General features: G+C 39.8%; 1 protein-coding gene across 2 annotated transcripts in view; it reads left to right on the forward strand.

The window, feature by feature from the left end:
* The window catches only part of unk (RING finger protein unk), a 70,579-nt gene that overhangs the window by 17,541 nt on the left and 25,630 nt on the right, over positions 1-27,408 (forward strand). For both annotated transcript variants that reach the window (XM_076183845.1, XM_076183844.1), the window contains exons 3-13: positions 5,113-5,268; positions 7,889-8,016; positions 11,665-11,800; positions 12,173-12,375; positions 12,531-12,736; positions 15,482-15,619; positions 15,762-16,263; positions 21,655-21,777; positions 25,296-25,453; positions 25,615-25,941; positions 26,354-26,524. In XM_076183845.1, coding sequence (XP_076039960.1) covers positions 5,113-5,268; positions 7,889-8,016; positions 11,665-11,800; positions 12,173-12,375; positions 12,531-12,736; positions 15,482-15,619; positions 15,762-16,263; positions 21,655-21,777; positions 25,296-25,453; positions 25,615-25,941; positions 26,354-26,524 — 2,248 coding nt within the window. The remainder of the gene's footprint in view (positions 1-5,112; positions 5,269-7,888; positions 8,017-11,664; positions 11,801-12,172; positions 12,376-12,530; positions 12,737-15,481; positions 15,620-15,761; positions 16,264-21,654; positions 21,778-25,295; positions 25,454-25,614; positions 25,942-26,353; positions 26,525-27,408) is intronic.

Genomic DNA, 27,408 nt, shown 5'->3' on the forward strand with positions numbered 1-27,408 from the left:
AGGGAGTGAACATGAGGGGACGTCCTAGGATGAGGTGTATGGATGGGGTGAAGGGGGCTTTGGGGAAGAGAGGAATATCTGTTGAGGAAGCACGGGAGAGGACAGAAGACGGGTGAATGGAGAATGGTTGTATATGGATGATGATGTGATTGCATGAGGTGGAATGGGCAGGGGGATGGGGGTGAGGTAGTATGTGTGAGAAAAATTTGACGCAGCCCGAAGGGATTTCTCCCCATCCTCTCCTTTTATGCAATGAGGGTACGGAGAGGGGGTGTCGCCGATTTAATGAAGCGGCCTTGCTGTGGATGTGCTGTATCTTGCAACACTGCTTCTGACCCAGGACAGTGGACAAGGTGCAGGGATGACCCGTCATCCAGGAGGTGCTCAGATAAGAGGGAGGATGGAGGGGTGTGGAGTGTATTCAGGGATGGAATGGGTGGAAATGATTTTATGCCTTTCCCTTTTTGGCTACCTCCCTTGTAAGGGAGAAATAGCCTTGGTATATGTATGTATGTGATGTATATGTATATATGTATGTATGAACATGTATATATGTATGTATATGTATATATATATCTACATATATATGCAGAAACACCAAGGAAAAATAGAAACTGATGACCAAGCGCTTTCCTCTATTCAGACATCCTCAGGGTATATGTATGTATGTGATGTATATGTATAGTATGTATGAACATGTATATATGTATGTATATGTATATATCTACATATATATGCAGAAACACCAAGGAAAAAGATAAACTGATGACCAAGTGCTTTCCTCTATTCAGACATCCTCAGGATACTCTGAGGATGGTTGAATAGATGAAAGTGCTTGGTCATCAGTTTATCTTTGTCCTTGGTGGGTTTTCCACATATTTAGAATCACAAGTTTATGTGATTTCTCATGCATATATATATATATATATATATATATATGTACACACACCTTACTAGGGTAATGATGGGATGGTGACATGCTGTCAATGTTTTAGGGATTTGATGCTCCCTTACGGTGTTTTAGTCGATCAATCCAGTCCCCTTGGTCTCTCTTCCAGAAGACCTGTAGCCCTCAGGTAACAAGCATCATCCTCAGGGCAAGTCCACAAATCATTTAGGGAAGATATTTTATGTTTGCCTAAGGATTGTTATTTTGGAGTATTGTAGTAAGAGGTGTTCTGTGTCTTCTCTGTGGTGGTTCCATCTGAGGCAATTTGAATTTGTGGTCAGGCCTATTCTGTGTTGGTATAGTTTCAATGCTGATTGGTGTCCTGGGTACGGGTGGTAGGTTGTTGTGAATGTTTGATTAGTATGCTTGCTAAAGTGTCATGAGTGTGGTGTTTGAAGTTGTGGCATAGAATTATGTTCCTTCATTTTCATGTGTTCTATGGGGAGTATTTCAGTTTCTGTATACAGGTATCCAATTGGTGCAGTTTTGCTGCTTCCTGTAATTACTCTTGGTGCTCCATTCTGTAAAGGCTGTAAGTTGTTTTATGTGGCTTACTAACTGTTGGGATCCATGCTGTGGAGGCATAGTTGACGGTGGTTCTTATGAATTGCTTGAAGATGGAAGAAGTACTTGAATCACAGCTTTTCCTCCTATATGCTATTCCCTTGAAACTGTCCTTTACCATTTTTATGACTAAATCTTCTGGATCCTCATACTAAGTGGGGATAGTGATGAGACGAGGGGTCATAATCACTGTATTTTTAGCCTACAAAAAGTCGAGGCATAAGAGGGTCTGGAAGGTGGAATTCAGACATAAATAGAACTCCAATAATTAGGTCATTAACTCTTCAGGGTTGTGGTACAGATGAGGGTAAAAGGGATTAGTAGTTTGTGAGAAGGAAGACAGGTGTGTTAGTGTTAGATAAGATTAGTTGAAAGGAAAGGGAAAATTTAAGCTTGGTAGTGGGGTGGGGAGGGTGTCAGGAGTGATGAGAGGGTGAGGGAGGAAAGGAGTGCCTCTGCTGGTAAGTGATGGTATAGTAACATTCTTGCTGGAGTAAAGGGAAGTGTCTTTGAGATTAATGTGGGTGAAGATGAAATTGAGATGGGAGATAGGTGTTTTTGCGAGTGAAAAGGAAAGGTAGTTTTTTTTTTTTTTTTTTTTTATAGATTTAAACATTTTTGGAATTGTTGTGTTGGGGAATCTCAATGCTAGAGTAGATGGGCCAATAGATGTAGTAGGAAGCTTTGAGGTGCCAGGTAAGAATCTTAGCAGAGAGATGATGTTGAAGGTGTGTTTAGAGAGTTGATGGTAGCAAACAATGTTTAAGGGGACCCCGCCCCCAGATTTAAGAAAAATTCGAAAAAAAAAAAATTGTTTTATTGCATAAATACATAGTAGGGATCTTGCTCTAGATGCTGGTAAAGTGTTTTTATCGTACCCCCATTTTTAAAGGGTTTAAAGGGCATACCCTCCCTCCCCCCAGCAGCCACATGCTGTGCACAACCATTGTTTACATATGTTTTGACCATATTTTACTCTCTTTTTTTTTTTTTGCGTTTGATGCACTCCTAAAGTTTTCTCTTATGTCCGGCATGCACGTGAGTATGTGGTGTGAGGAAGTTCAGCCTGCACGACTTGCAGTGGCCTGAGCTTTACAAAGTAAAGGACATGTACACGTTAGCTTGCCGCGTTCACTAATTTGCCGTGTGAAATTCGCATATATTTTTTTGTGAAGAGATATTTGAAGATATTAGCCATGCCTAAGCTATCCAAACAAAAGGCACACTTGCAGAAGATGTGAACGTCTACATTAGCAACTCGAGGGGAGAAAGAAAGAACCCCAGCATCAACTTTGTTATCACCACTTCCGCCACCACCACTAGTACTCCCTCCAGCAGCTCTCTCCCTGCCATCTACATCCACATCCTCAGCACCTGATCCTCTGTCCTCTACACCTATATCAGACACGTTGTCTCTACGCAAACAACTGTTTGCTAACAAGTGGCAACAAGGATGCCTCCTTGTTGCAACACCTTTGGTTTAGAGTCTCAAACCTCACAGTGATGTCCCTGATGCAGCAAGAGCCTGTTCCAACACCAGAAAGGAAACCCAAGAAAAGAAAGAGAGCTGAATCCCAGCAATCAGACTACCTTGCTGGGTCATTCTAGACCAAGAACTCAAACTTTGCGACAAAGAGTGAGGTGGTGGCTTATGAGACCCTCACTTTGAGTGAATAATATCCTACACTGTAGGAGGGTACAAAGTGCCTGAGTTACTTGAAAGATGCAAAATAATTATGAAAATACAATGGAACCTATTTTCAATGGGTCTTAGGAGGTCCAATGTAAAATTTAGTCAAACTAAGGAAAAAAAACTTTAACACTTGTTTCTGAAAAATGTAAGTTTTTGATAGACAAAGTCTATCTCCTCCCTCAATCTTCAACCAATTTTTGCATATGAGGTCTCTATCAATAGCTAGATAAATGACAAAAAATGAAATAGAGAGTTTTTTTTTATATTTTAAATAGAAATATTTTAATAACGTGTCAGTCAAAATTTTGCGTTTTTATATTTTTTCCTCGGCATTAAACAAAGATATTTAAAAACTTTCTATTTTGTTTTTCTATATATGTAGAAGATTCTTTTGCTGTAAAATGGAAGACATCGAATAAAAATTGTAAGAGGAGATAGGATTTGAAAGAAGCCCAAAAATATGGTGTTTTTTACGTTTTTTATTAAAAAATAAAAGAATACTAGTCAGATCTGAATAAAACTCAAGCTGTGAAGGTTTCCTCATACCTAGATGTCACAAAGAAAAAATCAGCAAGATCCTTCAGAAAAAAAGATTTTGGGCGGGGTCCCCTTAAGAAGAGAACCAAGCATAAGGTGTGAATGGAGAATGGTTGTAAATAGATGATAGATTGACACAGCCAGAAGAGATTTATCCTTGTCTTCACTATTTACACATGAGGGGATAAGGAGGAAGGGTCACCGTGTAAATGAAGCAGTGTATGATGTCAGGCCCCTGCTGTGGACGTGTTGTGTGTTGCTGCATTGTTTTTCACCTGGGCAGGTGGAGGGCAGCATGGGTGGCCCTTCATCCTCAAGGAACTAAGATAAAAGGAAAACAAACAGAAGGGGGCTGGGTGGATGCCTTGGCTGGCTACCTCCCTTATTAGGGGGAAGAAGCCTTTTGTGTATGTTTATTGTAGATGTGTGGTAAAGGGGGAAGGTGGTTGAAACTTCAAACTTTGAACATGAGTAGCAGGGCTACCTTTCTTTTGTCATACTGGGGTTGTTCTTGCTAGTTTTTTTTTTTGTCATACTGGAGTTGTTCTTGCTTCTTTTTGAGCAATTTCTATCTTTGACTGGAGTTACTTAGAAACTGAATAAGATTATTTGGTTGGTCAGTCAGGCAGGCTCGTTAGTCACTTATGGAAGAAGTATTTCATCAAAGAATTGTTAGTGTGGGGCATTGTAGAATGAGGTGCTGTGTCTTCTGTTTGGTGGTTGCATCTCGGAGATATTTCTGTTGGGCTAATATGTTGGGGGAGTATAGAATTTGATTGCCTATCTTGGAGAGCTTGTTTAGTGATCCAAGTGTAAATCTTTGGATGTGTTGTATAGTGCAACACAAAATTGAGTACTGTACCTAGCATTTTCATGCGATGTTCAGTGGTGAGGAATTTAGCTTCTCCATGGAGGTGTCCTATTGGGGTGACTTCGGTGTATCCTGGTTTTACTCTTAGTACATTGTTCTTTAATAATTTTAAAGTGTTTTGTTTTGTTGATAATTAGAAGCCATGCTGTATTATCTGATGTTTACGAGAAAATCAAAGATATGTCATTGTAGTGAAGAGATTGCCTGTGCCCCTTCGGTATGTGGTCATTACCTAATTAAAATTATTTGGCATTTTGAACAAAATCAGAGAAGTGTCATTGTAGTGAATTGGATGTATAAATGTGCCTAGGAGTGCAGTAGTGTTGACACATACCAACATGCTATTTTGCAGAGTTCTTATTAAGTACATTTATTCCTATTTTATAATACATACTAGTTTATTTGTTGTATCAGTGCAGTATTATTTCAGATTTTGAATGTTGCATTTATAACAAATCTTATAATTAATGTGTATTGATGTATTGTTTTGCTTTACAGCTGCCCATATCTACATAGAACAGCTGGTGATACAGAAAGAAGATATCACCTTAGGTATTATAAGACGGGTATGTGTGTACATGACACAGATACTCGGGGAATGTGTGTAAAGAATGGTCCACATTGTGCATTTGCCCATGGTATAGATGATGTTAGGTAAGTTATCTGCTCAGTTGTGTACATTTATATTAGCATAGTCATTATAATGTATACCTACATACCAAAAGCAGGGTGCTCACTGGCCAAGTGGACTAGAGCGTCGCTACTTGCAACAGAGCTTGAGGTGATGGCAGTTCGAGCTCTACCACAGCAAATTGAATTAAGGGCATGGTTCATCGAATTCCACGCTACAAGATCCTCTATAAGGGGCACCATCCCAGCCTCCTGATAGGGGAGAGTTCATGACATTAAACCAAATCACATACCAAAAGACCTTTTCCTCCTTGGAAGGGGATGGCAGAGTCAAAACATATGCCCACCCCATACCCATGCTGATGATATATCCCAGCCACTTCTTGGGTCTTAAAGTAATGCTGCAAGACACAGCACCTCCACATCAGGAGGGCCACCAGCCAGAACTGGTTTATTTTCATTATTTAATTGTATAGTACCCCCCCATTGATAAAGAAATAAAATACAAAGCCAACAAAAGGACATCCCTTTGGGTTCTTCATCCATTTACAACCCCTCTCCATTCATGCTTATATTTTGAATTCTGTTGTTGCTTGTTATGTTCCTCTTGCCTTCATTACCCCTTTACACTGACCATCCACCTCATTCTCAGTATTCCTCTAAGTTCACTCCATCTACTTTTGCTGCCACTTTTTTTTTTTCTTCTTCTTCTTCATCCTTTCCAAATGTCTAAACCACCTGAGCATTCTTTGATCTACCCTGTCCATCTCCTCTCTTTCTACCCCTGATGTTTTCTTCACCTCGTATTTCTCACCAATTCCATCCTCATGATGTGTACCATACATCCCAAATGTGTTTACCATATTTTCCGGCGTATAGTGCGTGACTTTTTTCCGTTGGAAGGGCCTAAAAATGGGGGGTGCGCGATATCACATGATATAAATACCGAGGTAAAACTGCGTTATAGACAAATGCGATCGGGCATGCGCATTATACGTCGGTGTGCGCCATCTGTGTACTGAGATAACGAAGTGCATGGGTGCACATTAAAACCCGATGCGCATTTTAAGCCGGAAAATACGGTAGGTTCTTCTTATCTCCTTCCATGCAGTACATTGGTTTCAGTCAATCCCACATACAACCTTCTCTTTGCATTCATCTCCAGATAGCAAATTTTCATAGCACTTCATCACTCCCAGACATTTGTTTGCCTACACCTGCACTCCACCTAGTGTCACATGCTACCCTAACATTTAAAACTCCCCAGTCCTTCTGCATATCATCACCACTGGCCAGTATCTATTTTTAGTTGTGACCTCCCACGCACTCTTGTACTTGTAGATTCCATTAACTACTTTAGTCTATCTTCAGCCTCAACCACAGTTTGAGTGTCATCCTCAAACAACAAGTGACATGCCTCCTTTTCCAACTTACAAGCCTCCCCTAGTATTCATGTGTTTGCCACCTTTACCACCCTTCCATATACAGTGAACAACATTGTAACATCAGGCAACCCTGGCACAGTGTCACCTTCACCTCGGACAATTCACTCTCCATTCCCTTCCCTCGTACAAATTCTACTACTTAGAAAAAAAAATGGACAGCTACAAGCTGATTTTTCTGTATTGCTGTCATACACTTCAAATCCATGAGAGCCCAAAAGACATCTTTGTCCTTTACCAAATGCCGTTTGCATATGTCTCACTATAAGTACTTGATCTAAGCACTCTTTTCTCCTAAAACCATACTGTTCTTTCCCAGTTACTCCCTCTTCTTCAAATCCTCTCAGTCAACACCCTTTCATATGGACTTCATCCTTAACTTTTTCTTTGCCATTTTCTCCTCTCTCTCTCTCTCTCTCTCATCTCTTTCCTTCTCTCTCTCTCTTTCTTTTCCTCTTCTTCCCCTCTCTCTCTCTCTTCTTTCTCTCTCTCTCTCTCTCTCTCTCTCTCTCCTCTCTCTCCCTCTCTTCTTCCTCTCTCTTTCCACTCTTCTCCTCTCTCACTCCTCTCCCCCCCCCCCCCTTCCTCTCTCCTCTCCCTCTCTCTCCTCTCCCCTCCCCTCTCTCTCCTTCTCCCCCCCTCTCTCTCCTTCTCCCCCCTCTCTCTCTCCTCTCCCCCGCCTCTCTCCTCTCCCCCGCCTCTCTCCTCTCCCCCGCCTCTCTCCTCTCCCCCCCCGCCTCTCTCCTCTCCCCCCCGCCTCTCTCCTCTCCCCCCCCTCTCTCTCTCTCCCTCCCTCCTTCCCTCCTCTCTTCCCCCCTCTCTCTCCTCTTCCCCCCTCTCTCTCCTCTCCCCCCTCTCTCTCCTCTCCCCCCTCTCTCTCTCCTCTCCCCCCTCTCTCTCCTCTCCCCCCTCTCTCTCTCCTCTCCCCCCTCTCTCTCTCCTCTCCCCCCTCTCTCTCTCCTCTCCCCCCCCCTCTCTCTCTCCTCTCCCCCCATCTCTCTCTCTCTCTCCCCCCCCCCCCTCTCTCTCTCTCTCTCTCTCTCTCTCTCTCACCCCTTCTCCTTATTTGTTTGCAAGGATTAATCCCTTCGGTAATCACCATCAGCATTGTACGCCAAATTATGATGCAAAATTATAATTTGTTATTTTCTTACCTAGATATCCTGTTTCTTTGTTTAGTATAATTTTGGGTTTAATTTCAGACCAGCTGTATATGATTTACGTGAAATTCAAGCATTAGAATTATCTGAACACGAAGGAACAAATGGGAACGGGCCCAACAATTTAGACAAAGAAAGAAATATGGTTAATGATGACCCTAAATGGCAAGGTAAGGTTGTTTTCAGTATGTTTCTTCTTTTAGAGCTGTATTAATTTCATGGAACATTGAAAGCATTAAGAGTTGGTAAGGTAACTGGATCAAATGGGCATCAAGTGGATTGTCCAATGAAGAGAGGACCAGTTTTAGTGGATTGGCTAGTGAGGCCTTGATCAGTGCTTGTGTAGGTCCACTTTACAAGTGAAAATGGGACAAATATGAATGTAGTCGCTTCAGAGGGAGTCTGTTATGTCTTGTTGGCTAGACATACGTTAAATTGTTAGAGAATTAGTAGAGTAATTGGGGAAGAACTGTGTGGGTTTAGGAAAGGAAGAGGATGTATGGGTCAGATATCTGTAGTAAGACCAATAAGCAAGAAGTTTTTTCTGAAGTTAAAAACATCTTTTTGGGCTTTTATTGATCTGGAGAAAGCATATGACAAGATCAGTAGGAATATATTGTGTGTTGCAGATATTGGGGGAAGGCTGTTGAGGGCAGTTGAGAGTTTGTGTGAGGAGTAGAGTACTAAGAAGTGTTTTTGGGGCACCCCTACAGACCAGTCACACTTGGTTTGTCTATATTAAGAAATAAAGCTCAACTCGTAGAGGAATGATGATACTTTTGTACAGTCCCTATCAGAGTTGTGACCTAGATTGGTTCTGACCAACCAGTCTTAGTAAGTTGGATTGGTCGTAATTCGGATCCCATTCAAAATGGCCAACACAAGGGTTGTACTCTAGGATACAGGATATCAATCTGTTGCATTTTTAAGTAACTTTTTCAATTGAATACTATTGTATACAAGCTGTTTACTGGTTATTAATTTTATGCCTTTTAGTTTCATTTTTATCATTTTAACTCTTCAATTGTTATATGCACTCTAAATATATGTGTATTTTAAGATCTTTCTCATCCATTTTAATCCATTTTAAGTGTGAGATATAAGTACAGTACATTTATCTTTGCATACAGCATTGAGTAAAAGCAGCAACGGCTGCAACAGCACTGTAGGAGAGAAGCCAAACACAGAGTATGGGATCCAATGTATTTAATGTTTTACCCAGCAGGGCTTCTTCAGAAACAACATAGTGGACAAACCTCTGACTCCTTATATAACCTGAGCTTGCGGGGAGAAACGAACATGAAACTGCTGTAAACAAAATTTGCGTAACTTATTACATACATACATACACCAAGGCTTTTTTCCCCCTTACAAGGGAGGTAGCCAAAAAGGAAAGGCATTCCCAACCATTCCATCCCTGAATACACTCCACACCCCTCCACCCTCCCTCTCATCTTAGCACCTCCTGGATGACGGGTCATCCCTGCACCCTGTCCACTGCCCTGGGTTAGAAGCAGTGTCGCAAGACACAGCACATCCACAGCAAGGCCACTTCATTAAATCGGCGACCCCCCCTCTCCGTCCCCCCATGCGTAACTTATTGCTTTATAAAAATTGCTAAAGGTTTATTTATTGTAAAAAATCCATTGTCTTGATTTCTATTATCAATGAGAGATATAAAAGCAGTTTCAAAACATCTACATTTCATAGTATGGTTTTCATATTTAATAATCTTAGAATTATTCCAGTGAGCATTGTGGTCTGTAATGTAACTATGTCTAACAATGGCATTATTCATATTGTAAATTTCCATATCATATTTATGTTCCGATATTCTTTTATCAACACCACGGAAACTTTCACCAATGTAGACCTTTTTACAACCTAAACATGGCACACAGTAAACACCTGCTTGACAAACATTTTCCCTACTTTTATTTCGGTTTTTTATAAGATTGTCAACTGTTACCGAGCTGGTTTTCACAACATTAACACCAGCTCAGTAACAGTTGGTAATCTTATAAAAAGCCGAAATAAAAGTAGGGAAAATGTTCGTCAAACAGGTGTTTACTGTGTGCCATGTTTAGGTTGTAAAAAGGTCTACAGTGGTAAAAGTTTCCATGGTATTGATAAAAGAATATCGGAACATAAATATGATATGAATAATGCCATTGTTAGACATAGATATGATACAGGCCACAATGCTGACTGGAATAATTCCAAGATTATTGAATATGAAAACCATACTATGAAAAGTAGATGTTTTGAATCTGCTTTTATATCTCTCATAATGTAAATCAAGTCAATGTATTTTTTACAATAAATAAACCTTTAGCAATTTTAGCAACAAAGTAATAAGCAATTTACACATTGTGTTTACACCAGTTTCATGTTCATTTCTTCCTGCAAGCTCAGGTTATATAAGGAGTCGGATGTTTGTCCACTATGTTATTTCTGAAGAAGCCCTGCTGGGCAAAATGTTAAACACATTGGATCCCATACTCTGCATTTGGCTTCTCTCCTACAGTTGTATACAGTATTGTTTTCAGTTGCTTAGTTGTTAATATGATGTGGTAGGTTAAAGAAAGAGAATACTTATTATAGAGTATTCTTATTAGTAAACTCGTAATAGGCATCTGCTAGACTTGGTCGTATGTAAATATCCTTCATCCTTAATTTATCAAACTCTTCCACAAATGCCTTAGCTGCAGGCACATCACTGCTAGCAGCCCCACCTTTTGACAACATGTGGTGAACCTGGTAATGCTCTCGAAAGCGACAAAACTACCTAACACTCGCTGTGAATTCACGTTCTTTCAACATGCGAAATTAACTTGTAGCCTTACATTGCACTGCTTGCTACATCATTTTCACATTTCTTTACCTATTATCTTCCAACCATGTGTATAGCAACTTTTCCATCTCTGCCATAACTGTCATATGCGATGCCGGGTTGCCACAACTATCTTGCACGCTATGCTGCCAGACATAAACAGTAAACTCATAATAGGCATCTGCTAGACGTGGTCGTAACTCGGATAGTGACTGTATATAGGTAGACCACAGCTGGGCATGACAGCGTAAGCTGGTTTACCCTGACTGATTCATTAAAAGGTGACCCTCCCCCCCATCAAATCATCTGCTCAAAGGTTTAAAGAACAGACAAATACCTATAGGTTACTCTCATCTATTCACAACCATTTTCCACACACCTGTCTCTAGCCCCTTTCATTTCTCTGCTTGACAAACATTACTCCTGTACCCAGTGCCCTTGTCACCATGACCATCCATCTCATTCTTGGAATTGCCCTTGTGGCTATTCCATTCCCCTCAACATTTCACAATGTTATCGCTATTTTTTTACTGATGCCCAACCCACCCCATTATCCTTTGATCAACCTGTTTGCCAACTTTCTTCCAGTCCCCACCCAGCCTTGCCTCTATATTTTTCACAATCCATCCTTGGATTCTCTACCCCACTTCTTGAACATTTCATCTCAGGCCCTCCTGTGGAGGTGTTGTGTCTCACTGCATTACCTCTGACCTGAACAGTGGGTAGTGGAGAGAGGGATTACTTTTTATCGATTAGATAGGAGGGACAGCAAATGGATTTGGATGAGTGTAGGATAGGTGGAGGCTTTGATTTGGCCACCCCCTTTTGGTATATGTAGGAACATGTTTCATCCACAAGGGTGCTAAGATGGGAGGGAAATAGTGGGTGGAGGATAGGAGTGGGTGTGTGCCTTGGTATGTAAATAGGTGTACATCAATGCATAATTTAAAATAAAATAATAATACTTATTCCTGATCTCTTTCAGATACAAATTATGTTTTAGCGAATTACAAAACTGAACAATGTAAGAGACCACCTAGATTATGTAGGCAAGGTTATGCATGTCCTCAGTATCATAATTCTAGAGATAGAAGAAGATCGCCAAAAAAAATTAAATATAGGTAAGACTTCAGTTGTTTGAATATATTTTTGAGATTTGTCTTGTTACTCAGAATTGCATGAATTTTTGTGACTGACAAAACTCTCTCTCTCTTTATATATATATATATATATATATATATATATATATATATATATATATATATATATATATATATATATATATATATATATATATATATATATATATATATATATATATATATCCCTCCCTACCTTTAAGTATTGACATTAAATTTGTTTTCAGTATCCTATTCACATTTCACACTAGGAGAGCTGGTATCTGCTGCCCTCCTACTGCAAGTAAGTGTCCCACACTTATAAGGATCTGGCCAAGTCAAATAATATATCCCCCTTCACATACTTTTATACAGGTCAACAGCTTGCCCGAATGTGAAACACGGGGATGAATGGGGTGAACCTAGCAATTGTGAAAATGGGGATGCTTGTCAATACTGCCACACTCGGACGGAGCAACAGTTCCATCCAGAAATATATAAGTCAACCAAGTGCAATGACATGCAGCAAAATAATTACTGCCCACGTGGTGCTTTCTGCGCATTTGCTCATGTAGACCGTAAGTATTTGGACTGTGATATACAGTACATATTGTTTAGGCATATAGACTGGTAGCAGTAAATCCCACTTGCAATACTGTGCTGCCTTAAGGGCTATAATCTTTATGCTGATGCAACGTATTCTAGTGAAATTTTATTTCTTATTTTTCTGCAGAAGAAATGGCTTTGGTTCGAGAAACAGCTGCAAATGAAAATTGCACTGGTACAAGTTTAGCAGATATCCTACAGTCAGCATTACCCCCTGATAATCCTCCTAGCAGCAGTAGCTCTAGCTCCTCCACATCGGCTAACAATGGCTCTTGTACAAACAATGGCACCAATTCAACACAAGGGTTAAGGGAATCTTCTAAAAATGGCCAGGTGGGAACCTCAATTTATTGCAATGAATGTATGAAGTAGCTTGGGGAATCTGTTGGACCATTGCCATCTCTTGCATTGACTGACATCTCCCATGTAATAGGAAATGACCCATAGTTTGGCCTGTAAGTCCCTCATGGAAGAGATATTGTGTTGATTTAGTAAGTCTAGGGTGAGGCAATGTAGGATGAGGTGTTCACTGTCTTCATGGAGGTGATTCTATTTAATCCAATTTGATTCAAGTGCTTGTTTTGTGATGTGAGCATGGATATATTTTTTATATAAATGTTGTATGGTGTAGGCAGTAGGTTGTGGATATTTGAGGAGTATTCTTTTTTTCTTTCTCCCTCAATAATAACCCTACATAGTAAATACAAAATAGCAGCAAAGAACACTCGAGCCTACATAAACTAGAGCAATGGCCCAAGAATAACAGTGAAAGCCTCACCCCAGAAACCAACAGTGATGTCACTCACATTGTACAACTTTGAATAATAATAATAATTATAATGATGATCATCATGATAGCCAAGTCAAAGACATGCAACTGCTCTTACCCATTCCTCTCCCATTTATCACTCTTATCTTAGCTCCTCATGGATGAAAGGACATCCCATTCTCTCCACTGCCTGGGTCTGAAGCAATGCAGCAAGACACAGCACATCCACAGCAGAGCCAATTCACTTATATGGCAACCCCCACCCCCCTTCCCATCCCCTCAAGCAGAAAATTGAGAAGACATGGAGGAATCCCCTTAGGCTGCATCAAAATATCCAAACACAGCCATCCTCCATTAACCCCTATCCCATGCCTTCACTATTGTGAGATATAATAGCCATACCCTTCCATTGGAAAAGAACTCTAAAATTCTAGGACTCACATTTGATACTATAACTGTCAGCCTAGATATCAAAGATCCAACAGTATAAACCAACAACAAAATAAACCTCTGAAATCCATCACAAGTACTGACAGCAGAATGAAATTTATAACCATCCTCAAGCAATTTATAGAAACCACCCTCAACTACTCCATAGCATGTTGGGAAAAAGGATTGTGGTACTCCCCAAAGCAGGCGTAGCTCCTCTTGGGGATCAGTGCCACCTGCGTAGAGCTGATGGCCAGGGGTGGTTGCTGCTGTTTGGCCCCCAACTCTTGGGGTTGGGGGGTGGTCCCATGACGTAGACGCTGCAGCTCCAGGATGTAACACTTCACCCCATACCATACAACACATAATGGAAGACTGCATTATACACAATCATGCATGCAAACAACACAACATACACTCTATAAAGGATTTGTGGGAAAACCCAGTTTCGGCTGTAGCATTCCTTGGGGAGACGGGACTGCTCGGACAGACAGTCTAGGGAACGACAACAACTCCATAGCATGGCAATTTTGATTTGTTTTTTCTAAAGTCACTTCATCTGTCTATCCATCACTTTGGATATGGTGGATAGTTGGAAGGTTCTATAGGATACTGTTTTATGGTTGTTTGTATTCTGTAAAGGAGTAGGGTATATATTGGGGGGGGGGGGTAATGTGAGGTATCTGGTGAGGAATTCAGATTGCTTGAGTGTGATTGTGCCCATCACACAATGTGGAGCAGAAATTCAGAATATGAAGGAGGCAGAAAAGAGCTTGGGCATTTTTTTATAAGATTTAAAAAAAAAATGTGGGGGTAGCTAAGATGGATGAAGTGAGAGGTTGAAGGGTGGGGTGGAGAGCAGGGTTGGAGGTAGAGCTGACAGGTGGGTTTGATCAAGGAATGCTGGGGTTGTTTGGGGGTGCAAGATAGGTCTCTGTCAAGCAGGGAGGGAAGGGCATAAGTGATGGTTGTAAATGAATGAGGAATTAATGGGTCATGAAGGGATTTCATCCTGTCTGCTCTCTAAAGACTTGAGTGGATAAAAAGTGGGGTGGGGGTGGGGGCACCATGTAATGAAATGTTAAAGGTGAACCGGCTTCTGTTGGACCTTGTTTTGGAGGTGTTGTATCTCCTGTAGGTCTTTGCCTTGAGCAATAGGTGAGGGACAGGGTCTTTATCTACAAGGAGCGCAGATGGAAGGAACAACAAATGGGTATTGGTGTATGTGTTTGTGTGGGTATATGCTTTGACTTTGCATCTTTTTATATAGGTTTGAAAAGATGGGAATATTCTGTGCTCTTGTAGTTTATTGGAATAAGTTATGCATCCAGGAATAGTTGGAGTTCTGTCAATACCTTTGTTACTTTTGAGTTGGGTCATTTAGATATAGTTTTGAAATTTTGTCTGGGCCCATCTGCATGTGAAGATTTTGTCTTTATTGTATATTCAACAACTGTTGAAAAAGAAAGGAGTGACCTCTGCATCTGGTTTTATTTTGTATATCTTCTTGGCTGGTATCCTATTTTCAGGAGTTTTGGCTCCATAATTATTATTGTCAGTATTTTTAGGTTCCTCATTTACACTCACTGGTCCAGAGGCATACAGCATTCTTTTATTTTTATTTATATATATATATATATTATTATTATTATTATTAAATTTTTTTTTTTTTTTTTTTTTTTTTTTTTTTTCACTTTAAAGAAATAAATATGATGCTGTATTTTCTCCCTTATTAAAAGCTGAAAATAGTGAAGTGCATGAGTGAGATTGAGTTGAAAAAGGTGATTTCTTTGCTCCAAGCTTAACCACCACCTTTTCTGGGAAAGGGCACACTATAGGTTAGAAAATATAATTGGTTTTATTTTTTGTGTCTCCATTAGTTTGGCATCAGACCTAGTTATCTTCTTGATGGTTTGCTGCTTCAGGCAACGAGCAGTAATTCTTCAACTAGTAACCACATCAATAGGGCACCTGGAGCTCATTTATCACAAAATAAGAGTAATTCTTTAGTTCCTACGGTATGTACCTTTGATTGAATGTGTTGTTTGTATACAAACATTGAAGGCACTGTTGGCAAACATTTTGAAAATATGGGTTTAGTGGTGGACCCATTATAATTATTGTTGAACTAATTTTCATGTTTTCTTTTCCATTCTACAGCCAACTAGTAGTGTAACTGATTCAATATTCACCAAGGCCCCTCCACCTAATCATCCCATCGCCCCCATCGGCAGCAAACCAAGACATCTTAGTGGAAATAATTCTTTGTCTAATAATAGTGTATTATCATCATCTAGTAGTGTTCTCTCAGGCAACAGTGAATCTCTACCTTCATTAGGCCTTGCAATGCCTGGTCATAGTATGTATATGAAAGCTCCTGGCTCAGAAAGAGAGGACAGGGAAACTAATATTAAGAAGACTTTATCAGCAATAGATAATGATCCAAAATTAGATCCACTAGAAAAGGCTAAGAGAAAGCAATCCTTCTTAATAGCAAATAATTTAATTTCAACGTCGTCGACTATGGTGACGTTACCCTCAACTTTATCCTCTACCTTCGTGTCATCTCTTCAGACGTCGATGACCTCCAGTTTATCCTCCACTGTATCTCCACTAGCTCCACCATTTTATCCAACAAGTGATACTGTTGAATCAGTTGTAGGTAAGTTTTTGGACTTTGCACTTGTCTTCTTGTATCCAAAGTACACCTCGTGATCAACATTTGTGTTACCCTAAGTTTTTGTCTTGAGTTGCTGTTTCCTGATTCTCCACACACATGCTTTCACACACACACACACACACACACACACATATTATATACATATATATAGTTAAGTATAAAATCAGAAAACAGTGAAGTTGGAGCTGTGCAAGGATTGTGTTATGTCATCATGGTTGTTCAAAGTGTACATGATGGGGGTGGTACAGGAGGTAAATGTTAAGATGATGGGTAGGGGATTGGAGGTGGTTAGTGAGAGTAGAAGGAAGTGGGAGATGAGCCAGCTGTTATTTAATGATGAATTTGTACTTGAGGCGGGGTTCAGAGGAGAGTCTAAGGCAGAGTTTGGGAAAGTATGTGATTAAAGGAAGTTGAAAGGACAAGGGATGAGGGTGGAGGAGAGAGGTTAATTTTAAATATTTAGGGTCACATTTAGCTGGGAATGGAGGAGTAGGGGTGAAAGTGGACTGAAGAGTGTAAGAAGCAAGTAAGTGGATTGGGGTATTCAAAATTGGTTTCTCGAGACAGACACAAAGAAAAGACTTCAAAGGAATAGTTGTGCTTACAACACTGTACGGTGCAGAGCATTGGAATGTGAAGCCAAAATGAGAAATTTAAATGTTTGAGAGGTTATGGTGGGGGTTTCATGGATGGATAGAATGAGAAATTGGGAGGTGGGAGAAGGGGTGGAAACAGAACCTGGCAGATAGGGTGAATGAAAGAATAATTGTAGTTTGAGCAAATGGAAAGAATGAATAAAGGCTAGCAAAAAGAATGTGAAATACAGCAGTGGATGGAATAAACTTGAGGGGAAGACAGAGAGTGAGATGGTTGGAATGAAGGGAGCTTTGGGTAAAAAGGAAATGTCATTTGAACAGGGAAGGTAGAAGGCAAGAGATAGGTGTGAATGAAGAATGGTTGTGAATGGACAATAAATTTATGTGGCCTGAAAGGGTGTCTTCTCATCTTCTCTGTTTACACATGAAGGGATAAGGAGGGAGGGCTACCATGTAAGTGAAGCTGTGGTGTGTCTTGCTGCAATGAAGGGATGGCCCTTCATCCACAAGGAGCTAAGATACAAAGGAAACAAACGAGTGATGAATGTTTTGGGGGAGGGTGCTTGCCTTAGCTGGCTACCTTATAAATGGAAAGAAGCCATTTGGTGTGTGTGTAAATATAAGAGGGAGGGTGGAGGGGTGTGGAGTGTATTCAGGGATGGAATGGGTGGGAATGGTTTCATGCCATTTCCTTTTTGGCTACCTCCCTTGTAAGGGGGAAAAAAGCCTTGGTATATGTATGTATATATATGAATATATATATATATATAAATATTTATATAAATATATTTATATATATATATATAAATATATTTATATATATATATATATATATAAATATATTTATATAAATATATATATGTATAAATATATTTATATAAATATATATATATATATATATATACATAGGTATAAGATATATATATATATGTGTGTGTGTAGAAATATATATATATATATATATATGTGTGTGTGTAGAAATATATATATATAATATATGTGACGACATCTTGACAGGTGAGAGAGGCAGAGGGGAAAACACACAAATAGAATGAGAGTTTATTCATTAACTAGTTTCGCACTATTGTGCTGCTTCAGAAGAAGCACCATAGTGCGAAACTAGTTAAAAAATAAACTCGTTCTATGTGTGTTTTCCCCTCTGCCTCTCTCATATATAATATATATATATATATATATATATATATATATATATATATATATATATATATATATATATATATATATATATACTTTATATATATACATATATATATATATACATATATATATATATATATATATATATATATATACATCCATATACCAAGGCTTTTTCCCCCTTACAAGGGAGGTAGCCAAAAAGGAAAAGGCATAAAATCATTCCCACCCATTCAATCCCTGAATACACTCCACACCCCTCCACCCTCCCTCTTATCTTAGCACCTCCTGGATGACAGGTCATCTCTGCACCTTGTCCACTGCCCTGGGTCAGAAGCAGTGTTGCAAGACATAGCACATCCACAGCAAGGCCGCTTCATTAAATCGGCGACCCCCCCCCCTCTCCGTCCCCCCATGCATAAAAGGAGAAGACGGGGAGAAATCCCTTCAGGCTGTGTCAAATTTTTCTCACTCGTACTACCTCACCCCTCATCCCCCCACCCATTCCACCTCATGCATCACAACATCATCCATATACAACCATTCTCCATTCACCCCTGTCTTCTGTCCTCTCCCGTCCTTCCTCAACAGACATTCCCCTCTTCCCCAAAGCCCCTTTCACCCCATCCATCCATCCATCTCATTCTAGGTCGCCCCCACATGTTCACTCCCTCCACTTCTGCCTTCCACACCTTTTACTAATCTTTCTGCACTCATTCTTTCCATGTGTCCAAACTGTCCCAATATTCTTTCATCCACCCTATCTTCCAACTCCCTTTCCACCCCTGTTCTCCTCCTCACCTCCTCATTTCTCACCCTATCCAGCCTAGTAACCCCCATCATACTTCTCAGACACCTCATCCCAAACACGTTCAAACTCCTTTTCTCCTCTCTTATGTTCCATGTTTCTGCCCCATACAGTGCTGTTTGGACAATCGCTCTTTCATACAATCTTCTCTTAGCATCCAATACCAAATGTATTCCTCGTTACACTTTCTAATTCACCAAGGCATTTACTCACTTCTCCCAATCTACATTCTACCTCCACCACTCCCTTTCCTGCCACATTCACACCCAAGTATCTAAAACTATCCACTTCCTCCAGTCACTCTCCCTTAATGCTCACTTCCAGTCTACTGCCATTTTCACCCCTTGTACATCTCATCGCCTTACTTTAACCCACATTTATCTTCAAATTTCTTTTTGCACACACACTCCCAAACTGTCACCAACTCCCTCAATCTCTCCTCTGATCCTGCTACAAGCTCAATGTCATCCGCAAACAACAGCTTGCCCCCATCCCCCACCCACTCCCCCTCATGCATCACAGCATTGTCCATACACAACCATTCTCCATTCACTCTTATCTTCTGTCCTCTCCTATCCTTTCTTAACAGACATTCCCCTCTTTCCCAATGCCCCTTTTACCCTATCCATCCATTTCATCCTAGGTCTCCCCTTCACTCCTCCCATCTCTGCCTTCCATCTTTTACTAATCTTTCTTCACTCATTCTTTCCATGTGTCCAAACCATCTCAATACTCTTTCAACTCAATCTCCCAACTCCCTTTCCACCTCCATTCTCCTCCTCACCTCCTTGTTTCTCACTATCGAGCCTAGTAACCCCTATCATACTTCTCAGGAACCTCATCTCAAACACATTCAAACTCCTCCCTTATGTTCCATGTTTCTGCCCCAAACAGTGCTGTCGGTACAATCACTCCTTCATACAATCTCCTCTTAGCATCCATTCCCAAAAGTATTTCTCATTATACTTTTTATTCCTGCAGGGCATTTACTTGCTTCTCTCAATCTACATTCTACCTCCACCTTCACTCCTCCCTTTCCCGCCATATTTCCACCTAAGTATCTAAAACTATCCACTTCCTCCAGTCTCCCTTAATACTCACTTCCAGTCTGCTGCCAATTTCTCCCTTAGTACATCTCATCACCTAACTTTTACCCACATTTATCTTCAACTTCCTTCTTTTGCACACCTTCCCTTCAGATTCCTTCTTTTGCACACCTTCCCAAATATATGTCACTAACTTCCTCAATCTCTCCTGATCCTGCTACAAGCCCAGTGTCATCAGCAAATAACAACTGACTTAACTCCCACTTTTCTCCATTTTCTTTAACCATCTCCAATCCCCAGCCCACTACATCTCGTACCACCCCATCCATGTATAAATTTAACAACCAAGACAACATAATGCATCCCTGACAAAGTCCCACCATTATCTCAAACCATTCACTCTACCCATTTCTAATCCTAACACAAGCTCTACTACTCTTATAAAAACTTTTGACTGCTCTTAAAAGCTTTCCTCCTATCTCATATATCTGCAATACTTCCCATGGTACCTTCATGTCTACCCTGTCATAAGCCTTTCCTAAATCCATAAAAGCCCCAAAAAAACATCCTTACCTTTTCCTACAGCTTTCTCACATATACCACAAAAATTTGAGCTACACTACCCCTACCTGTCCTAAACCCACACTGTTCCTCACCAGTTACTCCCTCTGTTCCTCTACTAATCCTCTCAATCAAGACCCTCCCATAAGCCTTCCCAACTACACTTAACAAGCTGATCCCTCTGAAACTACTACACTCATGCTTGTCCCCTTTTCCCTTGTAAAGTGGAACTATGTAGGCATTCCTCCAGTCCTCCAGCACTCTACCCTCTCTTAAACATTAAGTAACCTCACTAGCCAGTCCATCACTGTACCTCCTTTTTTCAGACATTCTGCATGACATCCATCTAACCCAAGTGCCTTACCTGCTCTCATCATCACCTTAAGAACTGCCTTCACTTCATCTTTCTATATTTCTCCTCCATTTTCCCCACTCAGCATGGTCATTTTCTTAGCACTTCCCACTGCAACTATCTTTCCCTCCCTATCCTCCTTCACATTTAGCAACTCCCTAAAATACTCTGCCCATCTTCCTCTTACTATTTTCTCTTCCATTATCATCTCTCCATCTGCACATTTTACCTTTTCTTCTCTACTTGATTCGCCTCCTCCTCTTCTCTTAATTTCCTTCCAAAACATATTTTACCGTGCCAACACACTTTTAAAGTTTTGTGTCATACTTTTACCCCATTTCACATCTTTGTCTCCTTTATCTTATGCTTTACTTCTCTTATCTTTGTACATCTTATATGATTCTTTTGTCTTATTTTGTAACCAATCTGTGAAAGCTCGCTTCTTCTCTTCTACAACCTTCTTTGCTCCCTTATCCCACCACTCTACCTCTTCTATTTCCTCCTGTCCTCTTTGTTCCATACCATCTTTGCACTGCAAGACCAAATGTAAACATGGACAAGGGGGATTTACCTCTATTACTGTTTTGTAAATAGGTCTTGGCTTGAAGGAAAAAAACCCACGATTTGGTATAATAGTTTTCACGAGACATTTTTGGATGCACTTAGTAGTACCCTAGAAGCTTTGGTATAAGATATATTTTTCTTTTCTTTGCAAGACATAGGTATTTAATAGAAATATTTTAAGTACTATGAAGGGGATTTTGCAGTACTTCAGGTACTAAGATTAGACAGTTAGGTTTGTAGTAACCTTGTTGTAATGGGGCTAAAGAAAGTCCTCCCAATTCTTTGCAGGAAGTGCATTAGAAGACTTGAATCTAGATGAACCTTTAAATATAGCTGCATCTATAGACAGAGACCTAGATGGTGAGAACAATGCTCTTAGTAATTCTATATCAACAGGCCTAGCTAACTCAGGTGAGACTGTGGAAGGTATTTCTAAGGTTACCCATATTCTTCTATTTTCTTTTTTCTTTCTTTTTTCATTTATTTATTTATATATGTTTTTATTTTATTTATTTATTATTATTATTATTATTTTTTTCGTTTACATATATATTTTCTACTTTGTAATTTTTTCCTTATGTTGTTGTTATTCCCAGATTTAAATATATTCATAGATGGTCTTGATATTGTTGATTCCAACAAATTTTAGTGTATTTTTTTTTTTTTTTTTTTTTTTTTTTTTCTTCTTTGATACATAGTACTTAAGATAATTGGATTTTATATACATATATGTATGTATATAGATTGACCCATATACTTTTCCTCTTTCTTAATGCAAAGTAGTTCTTATTAAGCATGAGATAATTTCATACATACCAGCAAATGTTATTTTCTTCTGTAACTTGCAAAAGCAGTTGTGCAAAGTAGTTTTTATTGAGCATGAGATCATTCCCTGTAATATTAAAAGGTACATGTTAGCATAATTAATTTTGCTTCCTCAAATAATTCTGATAGTATGTGTTGTTATTCTGTTAGCACGTGTACTAAATGCCCTCTCCCCTAAATGAGGGGCTGGCCAAGTCAACTTTACATCCACCCATCTTAGCTACTTTTTAATGAAGGGACATTCCTCCTCGCTTACACACACAGGAAGACCGCATCATAGCAGGGCCTGACAGTTGAAGCTGGGTTATCCCCATTGCTTAAGAACATAAGAATGAAGGAGACTGCAAGAGACCATAAGGACTACACTAGGCAGCTCCATATCCATCACCACCTGTCATCCCCATCCATAAAGATGTCTAATCGTTTCTTAAAACAACTGATAGTTTCAGCGCTTAGCACTAGGTTACAAAGTGTATTCCATTCGTCAACCACCCTATTAGTAAACCAATTTTTGCCTATTTTCTTCTTAAATCTAAATTTGTCTAGTTTAAAACCATTACTGCGAGTCCTGCCCTGTTGTTATGATGACCTGGTTTGCATCATCCTTCTTAAAGCCTTTGATCCACTTGAACACCTCTATTAGATCACCCCGCACTGCGTCTTTCCAGAGAGTGTAAGTTAAGGTGCCTAAGCCTTTGTAAGGCAAATTTCTGAGTCCATGTATCATTTTGGTCATTCTTCTCTCTACTGATTCTAGTGAATTGATGTCCATTCTGTAGGACGGAGACCAAAACTGTGCCGCATAGTCAAGGATGGGTCTATCGCTAGGTAGAGTTTGATAATTACCTCTGCACTTCTATTCGTTACCATCCTAGCAATGAAACCTAATGCTCTGTTTGCTTTATTCCTGGCACAAATGCACTGTTTCCTGGTTTTAAGGTCCAGAATTGGAACTCCCAAGTCTCTCTCGCACTCGGTTTTCTCTAAAAGCGTGTTATCTAAGCTGTATCTATTTTCGGGGTTGTGTAGCCCTATGTTTAACATGCTACATTTGCCATTTCACCGACCATGTGAACAATTTGTTAATAACATCACTATTTAACCCATCATCTAAGTCATTTATGTACATAATGAACAACAAGAGACCCAAAACCGAGCCCTGGGGGACCCCACTAGTAATATTGTCCCACCTAGATTTTACTCCATTTATGGTGACCCGCTGTTTTCTGTTACAAATTCAAGCTCTAATCCATTCTAACACTTTTCCTCCTATGTCATGCGCTTTGATTTTATTTAGTAGTCTTTGGTGTGGCACCTTGTCGAACGCTTTGCTAAAGTCAAGGTAAATAACATCGTAATTATCATTGTTATCCAACGCCTTGTATACTTTAGTGTAAAAGGATAGAAGATTAGTCACGCATGACTTACCCTTAGAGAAACCATGCTGTAAATCACAAATTAAATGATGTCTTTCAATGTGTTCTCCGAGTCTATTTACTATTACTGATTTGAGCATTTTTCCTATAACCAATGTCAAACGGATTGGTCTGTAGTTGCATATAAACAATCAATCTCCCTTCTTAAAAACAGGAACAACGTTTGCCTGCCTTTAAGCAATAGGCACAAAACCAGTGTCTACCGATTTATTAGATATTTCAGTTAACTGGTCGCAGATTTCAAATTTACACTCCTTAAGCATTCTTGGAAAAAGTTCGTCTAGTCTTTCAATCTGCTTGACTACTTCTTTACTAATGCCTATATTAGACTACTTTCTTCTTCCCCTCTGAAAATCGGATCGCAGTCAGGTATATCTAACCTCTCATTAGTAAATACCGAAAGAAAATAATTGTTATACTCCCCACTCATTTTTTCTTCCGATTCTATAATGACATTTTCATCGTTTTTAATTGATCCTATTCTTTCTCTTTTTGTTTTATAGAGATGAAAGAAACCCTTTTGGTTGGATCTTGCTTGACTGGCAACCTTAATTCCATAATTACGTTTCGCTGTACATGTATTCTTTTTAACCAGCTTTGCCATCTCGTTATATCTTGATCTAAGGTGTGTTTCCCCGTTTTTTATTAAGTCCTCTTTTCATTCTGATCTCATGTTTCAATCTGCCAGTCATCCATTTTGGAGTATTACTAATTTTATGTATTGACTTCAGGGGGATAAATGTATTTTGTGCATTAATAATTAGGTCAGGTAGATTGCTATACATTTCATCCAAATTGCTGACCTGTCTGTTGAGCCCCCACCCCCAAGTGACCTGACCCAAGGTATACATATTACCCTCTGTGACCCGACCCCTGGTCATGACCTGACATCTCTTATCCATATGCCGGGGAAACACACATGCATCCTATGTTTCCTATCTTTATCGCAGAAAGCCCTGTCTAAGTACCTCACTTGACTGTCTCCTACAACCAAAATATTACCTGTGGGCAGGAATCCTGCATCTGCCCTTCCCTTCTTCTCTTGAATTTCATTTATTTCTTCTTCTTAGATTCGCTAGTACTTGAAACTAGTTCTTGCAATCGAGTGGGGCTTGTGAGGACTTTTTTCTGTTTTTCCACATCTTATTTTTTGCCATTTTCCATCCAGGCTCAAAGCTAGTTTTGTCTTTGGAATTTTGGGCCTTCGAATGGAAAACTCGATTCCCCTCTTTAAGGCACTTTACAGCATCCTCCAAGGCTTCAATTCTACTAAGTAGAGAGTGTACCTCATCGGCGCTGAACACGGTAACACAACCACTCACCATATCACTAATTGAAGCAGCTACCCGGTTAATCTGACCTGAGTGACAACTACTGCTCATTGCATGGCAACATTTCTCCCTCATCCATGCAAGAAATTATTGAATAGACACGATGACAGCTGGTCTTCTGCTACTGTAAGCCAATTACATAGAAACTATGCCACACTAATACAACATTAAGAGGCAAAAGTTTTTCCCCAAGAAATGTATAGCATGACCTGAGAACTTTTGCCAATCACACTAAGGCTGCAGGTTTCCAGTCAGTGAAACTAGAGGTAATCATTATTATTCACGCATTTCCTTTCTCCTCTGCATTTGTCACATACTTTTAACCTCTTCTTTTCAGGGTTATTAGGATCCAGTGCTCCAGTTAATATTCCAGGGTCAAATTTCCATGAACGTAGTGTCCTTGCCAGCCTCTCACCCTCCACATCATCACCAGCTTTTCCTCATTCGTTCTTGCATTCTTCTATGCAAAACTCTTTGGATCAGGTTAGTGGGAAGGTAGGATTTAATTTTATATGAAAAGTGTACATTCATGGAAAATTGTCATGTATTAAACACTTGTTATTGACATTAGAATGCCATATATCATATATTTCATAGCCAAGAACATGTCTGACATTTGTATGTTCTGATGTCAGGTTATTCTTTTACATTGCCAGCCAGGAGCCACAGCAGCCTTTCTTGGTGCCGGGGCCAGCAAGCTGAGTGGTGCCTTCCCATCTTCGGGTCTTTTCGATGTAGCCAACATGTCTCCACACACCAGATCATCAAATCAAATGAGCAATCCTTTGTCACAGTCTCCGTTAGTTTCTTCATTCAATGGTTCTGAGATGCAGAGGTTAAGAGAGGAACTAGTTACTAATCGAGCCAAACTAGCATCTTGGGAAGAAGGAATAGCTCAAGCCAGAACTGCTTGTGAAGCTTGGAAACGGGAAGCAGAAGAAGCTTCTAGAAAAGCCAAGCTAGCAGAGCAGGCCAAGGATGAGGTGAGGGCAGTCGTCTCTCTCTCTCTCTCTCTCTCTCTCTCTCTCTCTCTCTCTCTCTCTCTCTCTCTCTCTCTCTCTCTCTCTCGCTCTCGCTCTCTCTCTCTTATTATACACATTGTGCATTTATGAAAAAAGGGTCACATAAGTTGTAGGAGACGCAGATTAATATTATATATATATATATTTTATATATATATATATATATCCATTACAGATTATTCATAGAAGTCATATGATGCTTTTGACATTTTATTTGTACTTAGGGGCCAGAGAGTACAATCATGGAAGCTATTTCTTGGTTAGAAGTGGAAGTAGATGTACTTTTCAATTGGTTTCCATTCTCTCAGTAGTCACTTGTGTTTTGCGTCTCGGCAAAAGGCCCAGGCAGGTAATGTGACCCCTCTGTTCCCAGGCTCTAGCTAAACTAGGCACTTTGCAGAAGGAACTAGAAGATGGCAGGGGGGGCCAGATTGCCCCGTACATCCATGCTCTTCACCCACATGTGGAATTGGACAAGCTTCCCCTCCTTACCCTGAAAGCCCTGCAGACCCAACTTAGACAAGACTTGGAAAATGTAGAAAAGGTATGTATGTGAGAATGTGTTTATAGAGATTGAGATTCAAATAGTCAATCAATCTGTTGCCCCTGATCTCTTGCAGAAGACCCATGACCTCCATGAAATTGGCAACTGCCTCTGGGTGGTATCATAAAGCACATAGAGAAGAGATATTTTGTTGTTGACTGGAGATTGTTAGTGTGAGGCATAGTAGTACAAGGTGTTCTGTGTCTTCTGGGTGGTGGTTGCATCTGGGGCAGTTTGAATCTGTGGCCAGGACTACTCTGTGTTTGAACTATCTTAGTGCCAAATAGTGTCCTGAGAGTAAGCATGCTAGTGTGGTTCTTGTCTGGTGTGGGATTCAAATAAGAATTAGGATTATGGGAAGTTTGAAACTTAATGAAGGCTTCTGTTACTGCCAGTAGATTCAGTCTATTCCTGTAAATCTATCTTGTAGAAGACCCACAACTAGGTAATCAGGAATGATTACTGGATTGGCTTATGAATCATTCATGGAAGAGATGTTGTAGTCTTGGTATGGCAAGAGTGCAGTGTTGGATGAAATGCTCAGTATTTTCTGTATTGTGAAACAAGTCAGGGACAATGACTTTGTGGCCATGTTGATACTGTTCCTCTGCTGAATGATGTTTTGAATCCAGATGCCGGTATGATATATATATATATATATATATGTGTGTGTGTATGTATGTATATATATATATATATATATATATATATATATTGTCATGGAAGGAACGTCTTGTTTGGGTCACTTAGCATTTTCTTATGATTGAAGATTAATCTCCATTGAAAAATAATGATAATAATACATACATATACCAAGGGCTTGTTCCCCCTACAAGGGAGGTAGCCAAAGACAAAAGGCATAATTCTGCTTCCACCCATTCCAT

Source organism: Oratosquilla oratoria, chromosome 4, assembly GCF_046742065.1.
Source record: "Oratosquilla oratoria isolate Oo_2021 chromosome 4, ASM4674206v1, whole genome shotgun sequence".
In the NCBI taxonomy this organism is placed as follows: Eukaryota; Metazoa; Arthropoda; class Malacostraca; order Stomatopoda; family Squillidae; genus Oratosquilla; species Oratosquilla oratoria.